The sequence below is a fragment of the Phymastichus coffea genome, unplaced genomic scaffold (genome assembly GCF_024137745.1).
Source record: "Phymastichus coffea isolate CEN01 unplaced genomic scaffold, Cenicafe_Pcof_1.1 PCOF00059, whole genome shotgun sequence".
In the NCBI taxonomy this organism is placed as follows: Eukaryota; Metazoa; Arthropoda; class Insecta; order Hymenoptera; family Eulophidae; genus Phymastichus; species Phymastichus coffea.
Window position 1 is genome coordinate 1101933 of NW_026706870.1, and position 15715 is coordinate 1117647.

Sequence of the window (15715 nt, forward strand, 5' to 3'; positions counted from 1 at the left end):
ACAAAAATAAAAATCTCAGGCGCAACACTCAACCAAGTAAAAGAGGAAGTCTCGCTAATAGATGGATAAATCGGAGAGGGTGAGCAAACACACACGCACGGACGGAAAGAAAAGTATTAAAGTGGTGAGCGGTCGATAGTCGTTAGTCCATGGAATTCGGCGTTGCAACACAGACGCACGCGTACACAGAATCGCACAATCGTATAAAGACAGGGCAGAGCAGCTGCGGCAGTGGCGGCAAGCTTCATAATTAATGTAGCGTTCTCTCTCCCACTACGTTGCGAGTATCGATCATTTGGCTCGTATATACGCGAGTCTCCTTAATTGGATTATCATTCTAGTCTGACGCAGTCGCCTGCAGATTTCGAGAGAGAGAGAGAAAAGACTGCTGTATCGGAGCTTTGCGTGCAAATGAGATTCATTTTGAAATTGCGATTGGTTTTTTCTTAAAGACCGTGACAAAGTCTGTCGAATAAAATTGGTTGGTTAAAAGAGCTGCGACAGTCCATCAAGCGCGATTTTCCCTGGAGTCTCGAACGATTTTCCGTCGCTCAACGAGATAAAATCACCAGAGAGAAGCCGTTTACCGTGTCACTCGTAATAAATTGACGTCGAGACGCTATATAAACATCTACTTGGAAATATAAAAAGGGAATTTGCCATTTCGATCGAAAAAAGCAAAATTCTTTTTGCCATGCCTTGCAATTTTCTCACGGCAAAGAGGGAAAGCAGAGGAACTGGGTTATTACCTAGAGAGAGAGAGAGAGAAGGTGCAGTAAAATTGATCATCCTCCAATTCGCGCCAGGCCATGTAACTCGAATCGCGAAATTTCAAAGTGAACCTGCACCGCTGATATAAAGGATGCGCCCGTCTGCTGTCCCTCCTCTTGTTTGCATATCAAAACTGACGGCGAATTGCAATTAAAAAGCGAACGACCGACTGTAAAGTGTATATTAAACTCGCGCGCAGGAAGAGGATTAACGCACATATAATACCAGCACTTCATCATTTTTTCCTATGCCTGCCTATACACGAGATTAACCTCATTAAATCATTAGCACACATGAATAATAATTCATGTATCCTTAAAATCCTCCCCTTCTGCGCTCGCTCAGAGCGCGCTTCGCTCTTCTTTCATATTTGTCGGCATCGCTTACATCACTTTCGCATTTTGCCCTATCGCGCGTCTCCTTTCTTTCGCGTATCGATTTTTTTCATCGACGAGTGATCTACCAATATCGTACTTCGTACCCAGATTGATCTAACTTGTGATCGAGAATGGTTTTACAGGGTATTGGACTCGTTTTGGAATTTATAAAAGTTCTGTAAATCTTTCTTTTTTTGGATTTCATATAAGGGAAATTGATTCAATATAATGAGACTATACGAAAGGTGTACATACCAATAAGTCACTTTCATAAGCGAAATAACCAAATTCACTTGGACTAATTGTCGTTGTTTCTTGGACTAATGTTCGTTCTTTCAATTTGGCGAAAGCTCAAATTGAAAGCTGGTCGAACTGAGGCTGTTAACGGACAAAACTTGTCTTGAGATAACTGAACCATTTGGAATTTAGCAGTGATCAAAATGTAAATAACTGCTTTAAACAGTTGCGTTCACTTATATTTAATATTAAAGCTTTACACAATTAATATTTCTAATATAATGATTATTACGGTAGATTTCATCTTCTCTGCGTATGCAATGCCAAAATTTTTAATAATTTATTTTACTCTATTTAAAGAACGTTTTTAGACTCATCTGATCTCATTAATATATTTTTATCCTGTACTAAAGGCATGAAAATTTGATTATGTTTTTCTATTACCGAATGTTTCGTACGCATTCTGAAATAACCAGCGTTTATTCAATGGCACAATTTACATAAATGGCTTGCTTGAAGATTTTTATCAAAACCCAGCTGAAACTAAAATGATTCAAAGATTATTGGATAATTTCTCATTTTTTTTTTAAACGTCATTCATACTTCGCGCTTCATTTTTACTCGAAATGGGCTTTCGTAAAAAAATTCTCCCTGGCTTTTGTGCGGTTTCCTTTCTTTGGTCGCATAAGTCTGCTCCCGGAACATGTTGAACTGAGGCTTGAAAAAGAGTTTAATATGGCAAAATGAGTATACCTTGATCGCAAGAAAAGTCAAGCAAAGACTCGCAAATTTTTATTTTTTTCGGCTGTAACATATGTACGGAGTTTGAAGTAAAAAAATCGTGAAAAATGGAATTTCCAGTAGACAGCTAGCTTAATTGACGTTACACGGTTGGTCGGAGTGAAGCGAAAAGGAATAACGGAGAGCTAAAATATCCGAGAAAATTAAAAAAAGTCTCACTGGTTTCCTTCTCCCCGAACAACTCGGAAGGCGGAAGAAAAGAAGAAGAAGACGTAGCATCACAGCTTGCTTCCGATGCAAGTATATAAAAGATAAGGTACTCGAGCACACAAGTGGGACGGTTGGTGAGGCGCTGTTGAAATCAGATTGGCGTTGTTTTTCCCGATGCCGCGCACATTTCTCCTTGGCTTTTCAATGCAAGAGCGCAACTGCAGCAGCACTGCGAGCACCACTTTTCTCTCCGCGTGGCTTCCCAACCCTACGACTAACCTTTTCAAACCTCTGTGACGAGGTTCTGTCCTTTTCACTTTTCCTTCCATTTCGAGGATAGTACGTACAACCTTTCTCTCTCTCTCTCTCTCTCTTTCTTTTTCAAGTCTTCACCGGTTTCTATATCGATAATATGTTAGTGCTCCTCGGTGATATCGATTTCGTTTCTAGAGAGAAAAGGAGATGCTAAATTCTTCGATTTTTCACGAGCATGACGTTCCGAACGTTCAAGCTGAACAAAGTTGTGGTAATGAGACTATTAAGGTCCACTTCCTACATGATAATCAATTAATATCACAGTAATATTAGTACTACATAAAAGAGACTCGTATAATAGTATATATACATCCTGAGTAAATAAAAACAGCATGAAATCATCAACGCGTTTACAGATCCATTAACACGTGCATTACTGCTTGTTCGAGCCTCGAGCTGCAAATCTAATACTTTCTCTATTCTGCGTCGTTCCTGCTGAAACTTTTTCGGCCGATAGGCGGTAATATCTCCACTCCGTTAATAGGTCTATCACCAAGCAGTGTGGTGCGATTCGCTGCCACGATTCTCGATGAATTATCCTTGTCCAAGCAAGAGATTTGAAAAAATAAAGAGGATTGCGCGGAGGACAGGTCGGGAGTTTTTGCTCGTTTTACGGTATGCTCGCGATGTAACTCGCGCGCACGCCGGATCCGAATGATAGCCGGCAGCTCAGGTATTTTCACGCGCAGCCGCGCGGTCTCTTGCAAAATGTATGGCGCCCGTCGACGTACACCGACAAACGTATCGTTGCGCGAGGGCAAGCGCAAATGTAGTCTACGTTGCACGGTGGCGCGTCTACCGATCCACTCGAACAATTCATTTATCGCGCGAGCAAACCATAATGATAACAACAACAGCAATAACAACGGCAACAATGGGGCTCGCTTAATCTGACGTTTGCCCACGATACGTACCATGCGCAGGTCGGAATGTTTACCCTTTCGATGCGCTGGGATTCCATACGCGCTTTCAACGGGCGAGCGATGCGGCTGCTGCTGCTATGCGCGGATTATATCGGCGTTGCGTCGAATTTTTTTGGTTTTATTTATTTATTTACTTTTTTTTTTTGTTCGAGAATCCTCGAAACTCGACTCCAACAGAGAGTGCAGACGGAAAACAAGGAGTTTTGTGCGAGGCTTATAGATAGAAAATTTTAATGTATCAGTAGCTCGGCTGTAAGCTCTCGACGTATTGATATGTTGAACAGATGTAACTGAAAACAGTGATAAAAGGGAATCTATTTTTGCTCTTTTCAACTTTCAAGTCCACGAGAAAGTCATTGTTTGGTCAGATTCAAAGTGATTCTTGCCCAGTTCGAATCATTTTTTGTAAAAAAAACCATGTTTCAGTAATTCAACGAAAGCCTAGAAACATTGATATCATAAAACTTTTTAACATTTCGATGATTCTTATGGAAATAAACAGATTTTATGTGTTTCACGAGATCTAACGCAAAGAAATTTTTATAAATGAAGAAGAGCACATTTTATATGGTTTGATACCGAAAAGTACTATCTTGAACATTACTTTTACACAAACGTATTTCTCTGGAATTTGCATAAACATTTGTAATAAACCTGCTGTCGTTCCAAAGGTTTTTTGAAAGTCCAAACATGCTGACGTTCGTGAGGGCTTTCCGTTTGATGTATTTAATAAAAGCCAACTTGATTTTTACGAATAACAAAAGTTGTTGTAACTACTGACGACGATTCGTTCAAATGAAAAACCAGAAGAAACATCATCTTAGAACCGCTGAAAATCGATTAACGGGCATCAAAGTGCTAAGTTTAACCGAGAGCCCAAGCAACCCCTTCGGTAACTTGCTTGTTTCTTATACGTATGCGGTTTAGACACTGCAAGTTTCTGATTGCGAAGGGAAGTTTCGCTTTGTGTCGGCGACGCCGCCAGCCCAGGTTTCCTACCTGCTAACTGGACGCGGATTTTCTCAGTCGCGCGCTTGCGCTTGGCCCGTCGCCAACTGTGACACGGAACTTTGCCTATTAATTGAATGACCAATCGAAGCCGCGTACGCATGTCAAAGGGACGACCCGCTGACCAATCCAATTGTTAAGAAGTGGCGCTGTCTTGAAGGAACGGCTGCACGAGGCGTCGTTCAAACTTGTATTCCATGACTCTCAAACTGTAGTCGTGAACATACTTGATGTCTTCACCTTTTTTCCTGGCAAATATTCCGTCCTCGATTGTACTATTGCTTATTTGGGAATACGCGATGAGAAACGAAACTATAAACTTTTGTCAGAAGCTACAAACAATCAGATATGAAACCGTTCCAGATAATATTGTATGTACAATTATTCATTGAGTTAATCTAATTTACAGTCTAAATATACTTACGAAATACATGCAGGCGGCTATAAAATGTAAGTAGAAAATCTAACAAATGTCCATTTTTCTCCGTATATATCATAATCAACAAGAAATCTGCTCCTCCTCTGCCTTCCAGGTTCATTAAAAACTTCTTGCAGGGTTAGTTCAATCAATGTTACCGTTAAACGGGCTACAATTTTTCTGTTCAAAGTTGATTCTCTTGTTGGCGTGTCTACAAATATTTAATAGATTAGAAACTAAAACTTAACATTCTGCCAATAAATAAAATTGTGTTGTAAATAAATCAACGGAAAACTTGCGCGCCTGATACGTAAATTGACGCATCGTACACGGAAAACTAGCGCGGAAAAGTGTGTACGATGAAAAGTAAATAATAACATTTTTCTAATTTATTGTTGCGCTGTTATTGAAAAAAAATGTTATTTTATTACGTTTTCATTATTTTTGTAATTTGTGGATTATAGATAATGTTATGGTTTGTTATTAGTAAATACGCTGCGTTATCTATCTCGCCGAAGCGTCTAATTGGATCTTTCTCGAAATCTCGTTTATATTCTCGAATTCGCGCTTTCCACACGTCGTTTTGATGAACACCGTAGCTAACATATTCAACAAAGTGATTCTCGTCTCGGGTGGCTTTCCACCCTCACTTGGCTTGGACTTAAACCTCACATTAGACAACATTTTACTTTCCTGCTTTAGTCTGGTAAAGTACTATAATAAAACAGTCCATTTGATCAAGAAGTTAAATATATACATTCAACAAAACTTCTGCTCTTTGATTTTGCATACAATGTTGGCAATGGTAATTAATATTTTCATTATTGCGTAAATCATGTTTTCATCGGATACTTTTCTTGTATAGTAGCAAAAAGAAGCTCTATAATAACATAATCACTGCTGAAGAATTAACAAGAGTAACTACCGTGGGAATGCTCGAGTATGTATGAATGTGATTCAGATTTAAGAACGAACATCGCTCTGTTTATATTTTCTGAGATTTTTAGAAAACCATAAAATTGTAACACGTTACTTAACTGTATTGTGCACAGAACGACATGGTATCGCCGATAACGAGATTGAATCGGAAACCTCATAGTTGTGCACTATATAGCTCATAGTTAGTCTATATGAGACGATTCTTTAGTGTAGACGTGCCTTTCTTTATTCACTATGAATCAATTCTTTCTAGTTCAAGCATATTTCTGAATTAATTTTTAATAACAAATAACTCCATGATCGTACATTTATGAATATTTACTTAATGATAAAAAGTGAAAGTAAATTTTTGACTCAAAGAAGATCATTTTCAAAGATAAATGATAAAAATGCCAATTTATTTACTTATCAAATACAGTGTATCAATAATGTAAAAGAAGATATCTTTTCTCTCACATTATTCATACACTAAATTTGATACAATTTCTCTCACTCGATGAATAATAGATCACAAGCGTAAAAGGATTACGGAGCTCCAGAAACCCATACGAAATATCTAGGACAGAAATACATAGTTCCCAATGTTTTCGAAGATTTCGTTATTTTCTTTCAATTTTGAACTTTTTTCAAATATCTGGCCCATCGGGACCCTTGTCTTTATTAATTTTGAGGGGTAGTTCGGTCAGACAGAAGGTAGAAATATAAATAAGAATAGCCAAATCTACGAGGTGGCTTTCTGTGATGTGCTGCTTTGATGTTAATTTAAAAAAAAAGTAAGATAAAAGTGTTATCTTCGCATGTGCCTAGTTTAACTCATGCACACCTACAAAACAGATGGCATGAGTCACAGATGAGCCGCCCCCACCTTGCTATAAACTTTTTCGCGCAGCAGAGTGTAAAGCGGCCGATAACGTTTACGCGCAACTTTCGTGCATCAGTCGCCGAGAAACAGAAGCGCGCGTTGCTTCCACGATGATATCGGCACTGCTACTTGTGCTCGCAACGGTCGTTTTCGCAGACGGCGAGTGGACAGTTCATAATTTCAATCGAAGCCTGGTCCACCCATTGAAAGATGCCAAGGATAATTTTGTCTACGTGACTTTTTCGCTGAACGATCACGAAGCCATCAAGTTAAATTTCCAAGACGAGCGTAAATCGTGCGTTGTTCCTCACGAGTTGCCGTACAATACGAGGAGCAAACACAAAGTCGCCGCTCTCGGCAACGGCAAAGTCATCGTAACGATGATGAACAATCAGATGAATCGGGCTAGAATAAGTGACGCGATAACCAAATTCGACTGGAAGCTGTCTATAATCGATCCTAATAATTGCAGTTATCAGCACAAAATTATCGGGCATGTGAAGACGAGCTTCGACAACATCTTGCCGTACGTGGATACTTTTGATCTCTACGCCAAAAGCAATCAAATTAGCAAAGTGCTGAGGTTTAAGGACAACGGCGAACTTGAAGGATTTTCAGCGATTGTCCCAGATAAGAAGGGCTTGGGAATAAAAGTCGCCAAAGAATACGATCCTAGCCAAGGTTACTACTACGTGGTGCCAAATCGTAAGAAGAGCCAGTCGATTATCAAGAAACTCAATTCGCACTTCCAGGTGACGAAAACCTACGTAGTCGAGCGTGACAGACTGTCTCAAGATCCACAATCTTACTCGATGAACTACGGTAGAATTACATTTTGCTACTTCACCGGTAACAGAATGAATCTCGAGTGCGCTGTCATCAATGGCGAATTGGATCGTGAGTTGCTTAAGATTCGACTGATCTATGAACACGCGTTATCGGGAACGACAGTCGTCAACTTCCGACATGGGTTTGCTGTTGTTCATTATCAGCGTCACAAGAATCAAATGTCCACTGTTTATGCTCGTCGAGTGAGCGAGGCAGGCGAAATTGGATCGGTTGTGAAAATCGGTGAAGTGACCGACGCAATACACTACGTTTATAGTTTTGTTATGAACGATGGAAAATTATGCGTTGTCGTCACTTTTGGCGATGCCGTTCTGACCAAATATATCGATCTTGACTGATAAGCATTAATGTGTCTTTTTTTATACTTTACTTTTTATGCAATAAATTTGAAATAGTTTTTTCGTGTAAATGACGAAATAATTATAACCTTGCACACCATTGATAGTTTTTTCTTCAAATCCCAACTGTATACTGATATCAGTGTCTCGAACGCCCGTCGTATCAAGGTTACGAAGATTTATGTGAACTAATCGAGAGAGAAAGAGAGTCTAGTGTATTCGGCGATTAAACCTCTCAGAAGACGCTTGTCCACCGATAAAGTCGTACACTAAAACAAACGTATTCGTTAATCATTCATTTATTTGGAAATCCAAAATATATCAAATGTAATTATATTTCTGCAGTAGTAACAGTTAGTTTGGAAGTAAGGATAAACAATTAAGATTATTTATGAGAATATGTAAGTAATTCCTCAAGCAGAGAGTTCTACAATTGCGACGTTATAGCTTTATTATTTAAATAACTAAAACGATTATTAGTTAATAACACTAACTAGCTAAGACAATTATTCGTTGAAAATAATATTATTATATAAATACGTTACAGTTTTTATGTGTAAAATTGTATTTATTGTATTTTAACCATTTGATTCAATTTCCATTGTAACATATATACTATCTGAAGGTTTTTTTGTGCTAAGAAATTTTTTCTTGAGCAAGTTCATAATTGAATTTTATCACGGATAATGAATAAAATTCACAAAAATACAATTCTATGTTTATATTTACCTATTGCAATAATTCATATGTAAATGAAAAAAAAATAAAATAAAATATACAGAGCTTTATAATAGACAGTGTGACTAAAAAGGTAAATGTGTCACTAATATTGCTAACGAAAACTAGAGAAATTGTATTATTAGAAAAAAAAAGAATCATAAAAAATAGTCATAAAGATTGACGCGATGAATATTCCTGTCGATATTTCACAATCCATGTTATCTGATTCAAAATGAAATTTTGTACTAAAAGTCGGCGCGTGAAAAATTCCATTTAAAAATAAGTTGTTTTTTCAGCCATCAAGATAGAAAAACCTAAACTATGAACTACAATCATCTACTGTTAATTTCATTAGCCTTGATCCAAACAACAGCAGCCAACTTTTTTGCAGCAGTTGAGTACAACTCAACGAAAAACTGGTCAATTGCACGTCACATCTACCGTTTTTCACCAATAATCGTTGAATCCAACAGCAGCTTGATTCACGTGTTAGATTCAGATGATCCGGAACACGCGATTCATATTTACTCCGTGGATTATGGATTATGCAAGGTACCTTTGAAATTGTACTTTCACCAGCGTTATCCACGACGCGCTACCACCTTGGGAAATGGCAAAATCATAATTTGGTTACTGAATTATCGACTCACTCATAAGAACAATCGAATCAACTGTGAGCACAACGCGCCTAACGATTTAACCTTTTCATTTTCATGATAATTAATATGATGTTGCATTTACTATGGTCGAAACAGTGCACGAAGCAAAGTGGAGATTCGCCATCGTTGAACCACGCAGCTGCAGCTGTGCCCCGAGCATACTTGCGATTAAGGACTCGGATTTGGACTTCAAGCCAGTCGACGTCGTAGATGTCGTTGGTTACTACGATCACTTCGAGGTCTTTTTGAATCCGTTGATGCACAACAGTCAGAAAAATATCTATGGATTCAGGTACTATGATAGCGGTGTGCCGATAAGGAAAGAAACAGGTGTCAATTCAGTGATACCTGGTCAGTACACGACTTGCGATTACAAATAGTACGATTGTTATTGTAAAGAAATTTTTGTTGAACAGATGGTGATTTGTATTCGCGCTACCATCCCAATACCGTGAGAATCCACACAGTTCTGAAACATGACTCGTCGAGAGGTTACTTCTATCTGAAAATCGAACCTAAAACACAGGTCAGTCTGATCAAACATTTCGATTACAATTTTCAATCGACGTCCAGCGTGACCTTGCGCAAATCCAACGACAGTTACGAGCGATTTGACAGCTATTCCGTCGATCATGGGAATATTACGTATTGTCGACGTATTCAGCGCCTTATACATTGCTCGCTTCTTGACAGTTTTCTTCGATTGAAAATCAACTTGACTCTCGATTACGAACAATACGTCGACTATTTCAGTAAGATTGGTCGACTGAGCATTAGTAATACACCCGATGGTGGTGCTGTGTTGTTTGTCGCTGTCGACTCCAATCACCGACTTGGTCCACCATTGTACATTCAGAAAATTGACGTGAATGGGCGAGTCACTGATCCAGTATCTATAGGTAGATTCTTCTGCGAGATTAATTACTTAAATAGTTATGAAATGCCAGATGGTAGTTATTGCGTTTGCGTTGTGTGCGACGAACTAGTACACACGAGATGCTTTCAATTGATCTTACAACATCGATGACAATAATTTATAAGAGAATAAAATGTTTGTATAAATAAATAATAGTATAGCTGTTTGGCAGTAATAATTACTGCTAATTCATTTCAAAGTTAACTTCTGTTTTTCATGAAACTCTTTTCATATCAGTAAAGTAAGCCAATAAGTTTTTACTATATGAACGTAGCTACGTAATTCTATTCACTTATCAGTCGTTATGAAAACAAATCCGTTCCAACATCCACAGTGTAGATAAAATAAATAACGAATACGTAAGGACTTGCTACAAAGCCCCTATACGAAACCCAATAAAACGCTGTAACGTCCCGCAAGAAATTCAATCACGAAAGAAGGAGGAGAAAACGAAAACATGGAAGAAAAATATAATAATGCTTCTCGGGATTCTTTTCTACAAGCGCAACTCGTCGAACGAGATAATTTTATAGCTAAACTTACGACGAAGGACTGCATCGCCTAAAACGATTCACAAATGAACGGAGTACAGTTTGTGTCTTGTTACGAAAGCTTCGACGTCTTTGTTCTGAATAGCGATACGTACGCTCCGTGTCGATATGACCATCGAGGTCAACAAGTTATCGACTTATCAAACAAATCGGGATCAAAAGCTAAGAGCAGCAAATATACCAACCTATCAAGTCCTTTCCGAGATTGATCAAGAAATTTGATCCGTCTGAGGGGTACTTTTACGCTTTACTTTATCGTAACGGAACGAGCCTTATTAGAATTTTCAACTCGGATTACAAGATACAACATGAACAGTTTGTGAACAAAGAAATTATGTCAACGTTTTTACAAATATTCCTGCTTATGAAAATTAATGAAACAACATTCTTCGATTTTTACTTTCCATAAGATATGGTAGGAAACGTTAAAGTATGTTTCGTCAATAGCATTGCTGCTCGACGCTATAGTAAGTGATTTATAAGTTATTGCGAGAATCGATGACCATGTATCTCATGAAAAAAACTTTGTTAGTGCGATCACTCGTTGTTTGAGTGAAGATTAGCCGTGAATGAGTTTATCCATTTTCTGAAAGCGAGATGATGCTACCAATGTTTAGAGAACGTGCTGACATTCACTTAAAGTTAAAAAAATTTAATATATATTACTATTTTAACTCCAAAATTCAGACTAAATATGTTTGTGTTTCTCATAAAGCCTGCTTTCCATGGTTAAATACTATATATGACCATACACGACATCAAAACCACATGTATTGTTTCGACGAGCTGATTTGATTAACGTCCTTCTTTATGAAAATGATAAATAAAGTACAAAATATGAACGAATCTTTTCGCATTTATCATTCTATCTTCGAAGTAACTTGAAAAAGATCTACTGGACTAATCATCTTCGTAAAGTTACTGTTTGTACTCATATTTAAAAAAAGTAGATTGCGTACCTAGGTTGGAAAAGTATTGGTAAGTCCATAGCACGTGAAAATTGATAATCGAGACGAAGCCTAAGTTTGGCAATATCCCGGCCGTAAAATTTTTTTCTGTTCAGTGACCTGAAAATACGTAGCATTTCCCGGCCCCGGCTCGGTCGGTAACTAGCTATATTCGGCCTCATTGGACAAAAAAATAATATACTTACCACGGCTAGGAAATTGGCAAGCCCATAGCACGTTTGGTAACCCCGGCTTTGCTTCGGTTGTCAGTTCTCACGTGCTTTAAACTTATCAATACTTTATCGGCCCACGCACGTATCGGGTTATATATTCTGTGCCTGTCTCATAAGAGATTACTCAAGCGATTTTCACTCGTGAAAATGAAAATATAGGTTTAAAATTATTTAATTAAAAAGTTGTATTTCTTATTATTTTGTACTAAGTTATTACATATCGCCTTATGAAAACGCTAATGCTTCATTAAATACTCAGAGATAAAAATGACATAAAGTCGCATATCTCGAAGTAGGTGCTTATTTGTTTCTATAATATGGAAATGAAAATAATGATTACATAAGTATGAAAGTAATATGATAATAAAATCTTCTCAGGATATTGTTTTTGTTACTTAAAATTACATAAGGAAAGAGTAAAGATAAATGGGTTATATACGAAGAAGATTATAAATAAAATATAGTCGAGTTTTTTTCCATTTTTTTAATGGTAAAGTTGTATATTTTTATCCCTTTGCAAAGAATGTTTCATCCGTTGAAAGACTATTTTGGAACTTTTTTTTATTGAAAGAATATCATAAAAACGCCGATTTCAAAGTTCGACTTATTACTCTCAGCAAAAACTTTTCAGTATACGATGAAATTGTTACGCCAATCATAAGTTTTGGCAAGTTTTTTATGGCATGCATTGTTTTTGGGTATAAATGAGATATGAAAATGTAATCCTGGCAACTGTGACAGCGGCTGAATATTTGTGTATATTTATATTTTTAAAATAAGTTTCCTATAGTTTTAATATTGTCTAATAAAAATTATGTCGCTTATAGACATTGAACTCTGTGACCCCTTTCTTTCTCTCTTGCTAATTTACGATTTACAATAGAAATTGAAAAATGAGTCTCGTATTTAATTATGATATAATAAACAATATAATATATATTCTCTTGCTTAAAAATCAAATCTGTACCATTTTCACGCAGTGTTGCTCTCTATCAATCCTCTTTCATCCGCAAAGTACGACATTCGTGTTTCTACTTGCCAATCTTGGTTGCCTCACGCTCACACAAACGCATTAAACTTCACTCGCGAATCGTTGATTTATGCGCCACCTGAAGAACAACAGCCTCGAGATTCTTTTGGCAGAAATATCACTGTTTCATGAGTGACTTCCACCACGTCCAAGTCTAAATTGAATTCAATCGAAATCCCACTTGAAGTGAAAATCACTTTCCAAAGTGCAAATTTCGAGATCTTTAATCTGAATTCCCAAGATGAAGTAATAGCATTAACGACAGCGCAGATCAGCGATGTTTATCATGCTGATCTGCTTGTGACATTGAGCGAAAACCCTAAGGCCATTATGTAAGTTTATTTGAACGTATCTTTCTATTAAAGATGATGCTGATACTTGAGTTCGTTGGCATATCAATTTGAATTTTTATGCGCGATGAATACAAAACTCCGAAAAAAAAAATTTCACACGTAACAAAAAAAAAATTTATTTCTGTAAAATCACGTAAAAGACAAATATTTAGAGAAAGAACAGCAATTGAGCAATCGAAATTTGATTTTGATACAAGCGGGTTGAATATGGACTTGGAAAGCGTGGATCCACTCATAGAATTTAATTTGTCAAAAGGCTAATACTATGCCTCGACGCAAAGATCAACGTTATCCATCCTCGATTTCAGCTTTAGAACCATAAAAAAAATAAAATATCTGATCTGTTAATCAGCCATTCGGTATTGAACGGCGACATAGGGATCTACGCAAACGCCTACGACGTCGAGGATAGCGTCGAGTGTTTGTCGACTCGCGAATGAAAATAAAAGCTCGTGTCAGACTGACGGACAAAAATTACTTCGGCATATGGCGATTGTACAATTTACTGGATGGTTCAAGTCTGGTGGTGTCGTTGTCGAGGGGACGCTTGAACGGCTTAGTGAAGAGGCTCAATGCGGATGCCAAACTCGGCGTTGCCACGTTATTTCAATACGACTCGTGCCAAAGTCTCAACACCAACCGGCAGGATTATTTTGTCGAGCTCAAGGATGGTGTTTATTGTTTAAGCTACGCTTGCCGCAACGAACTGATCACTCATTGTGCGAGATTGCCAATTGTTGACAACTTACCGTCGTATTTGACGTGATTATATACGCAGGTGTTTGGAATTATATTCAATGTCTCGTGGACTGCTTATATGGAAGACAGTTGTAGTTTGTTTATTTTGTCCAACAAGTATTAACCAGGAATCTCAGTTTCGTTTATCAAATACATGAAACTTTATAAAAGCAGAGTTAATATGTCGATAGATTGTGGTCTTATTGATTATTTTCAACTGAAACTAGAGACGAATTTAACAATAAAATACCCCTTTGTATAATTGAGATCTTTCAACAGATTAATTGGAAATATTTTATAAATGTTTCGTAGCAGTTGTTTCGTTAGTCACTTGGTCATTATTATAAATTTGTCTTGAGATCTGATGATAATGCAACTCAATAAAAATATAGTAGAGTACGAATCGGAAAACTATACGTTATACATTTTCGTCTTATAAAGCTAGCGTGCACTTCATAATGATGCGGCATTACAATACATTTTACAAACGTTTATAAGTATATGATTACTGAATGTTTATAAGTATCATTGTTGTAATCTGTTGGTAAAAAATTGAAAGTTTAAGATAGAAAAGTTATTGTTTTTCAATTCTTACTGATTCTAGTTTATCCGCAATTTCGAATTGAGGGGCTCGTTCCTTCAAAAGCTGCATCATAGCCCCGGGACAAGATAGCCATGGTTTAATTAAACTGTCAATCTACTTTCGATAGCGTCATTACCAATCTTCACTTTACACAAAATGATAGATATTAAATTGAATCACTAAATCATTTTTTAAATTCAATTTTCAATCATTTCAGTTTTGTTTCTCTTGGAAAACATGGGTAATATTGTACTTTTTAATTAAAATGTAATGTATAATTCGTCAAAAACTTAGAGACATTATTAACATCGCCAACATTATTTTCCCTAAAATAGGCTGGAAGCCGCGGAGATTGATAGATAATATTTTTATTGTTGTTGAGGACATGAATCGAAGGATTGACTTTCGAATAAACGAATGAATTTGTTCGGTGGACACATGCTTATGATAGTCGCTTTAACCTTTCGCTTTAACTATTTTTTTAACTTCATTGCAATCACAGCATTATCGAATACGTTCCAAACTATCATCTACGCAGTATCTTTTTTATTCCAGAGGTTTTAGTGAATTTAAGACTTCGTTAAGTGTTTAGAGATCAAAGTCTGAGAGGAGGCTTAGTAGTCAGCGATAAAAAAACTTATTTGCTTCTCCGCATAAGCAATAGTCTTTTGGATTAGTTTTATAAAAACCATTCTTACAGAAAACTATCATATTTTTTACAACAATGAATGAACTTCGAGTTTGGCACGAAAAAATAGTTATTCAATAAATTTGAAATTGAAATAAAAAGTCGTCTCAGTTCTCAATGTAGGTGAACAAATGTAATTATCCATTTCTGAAACGAAAAGTATCTTTGACTAATTCTGTAGAGTAGCCACCGCGCTGATAAGGTTGACTGACGATAAATTTTCCATTGCCAAAAGCATTTAAATATAATGAGTCAACGTCAGGAAAATGGCATTACTGGTGAAGTTGCGCCGAGAATATGAACCAACCT

The 15715-nt window shown here is 37.0% G+C and overlaps 1 protein-coding gene across 1 annotated transcript; it reads left to right on the plus strand.

Moving 5' to 3' along the window:
* Positions 1–6901: 6901 nt before the first annotated feature.
* Positions 6902–8140, plus strand: LOC131666585 (uncharacterized). Its single transcript, XM_058939389.1, has one exon. It carries the CDS (start codon positions 6912–6914, stop codon positions 7986–7988), a length of 1077 nt encoding a protein of 358 aa, XP_058795372.1. The 5' UTR covers positions 6902–6911; the 3' UTR covers positions 7989–8140.
* The last annotated feature ends 7575 nt before the right edge of the window (positions 8141–15715 follow it).

Coding starts and splice junctions, on each gene's coding strand:
- LOC131666585 (XM_058939389.1), top strand. CDS start 6,912: ATGATATCGGCACTGCTACTTGTGCTCGCAACGGTCGTTTTCGCAGAC.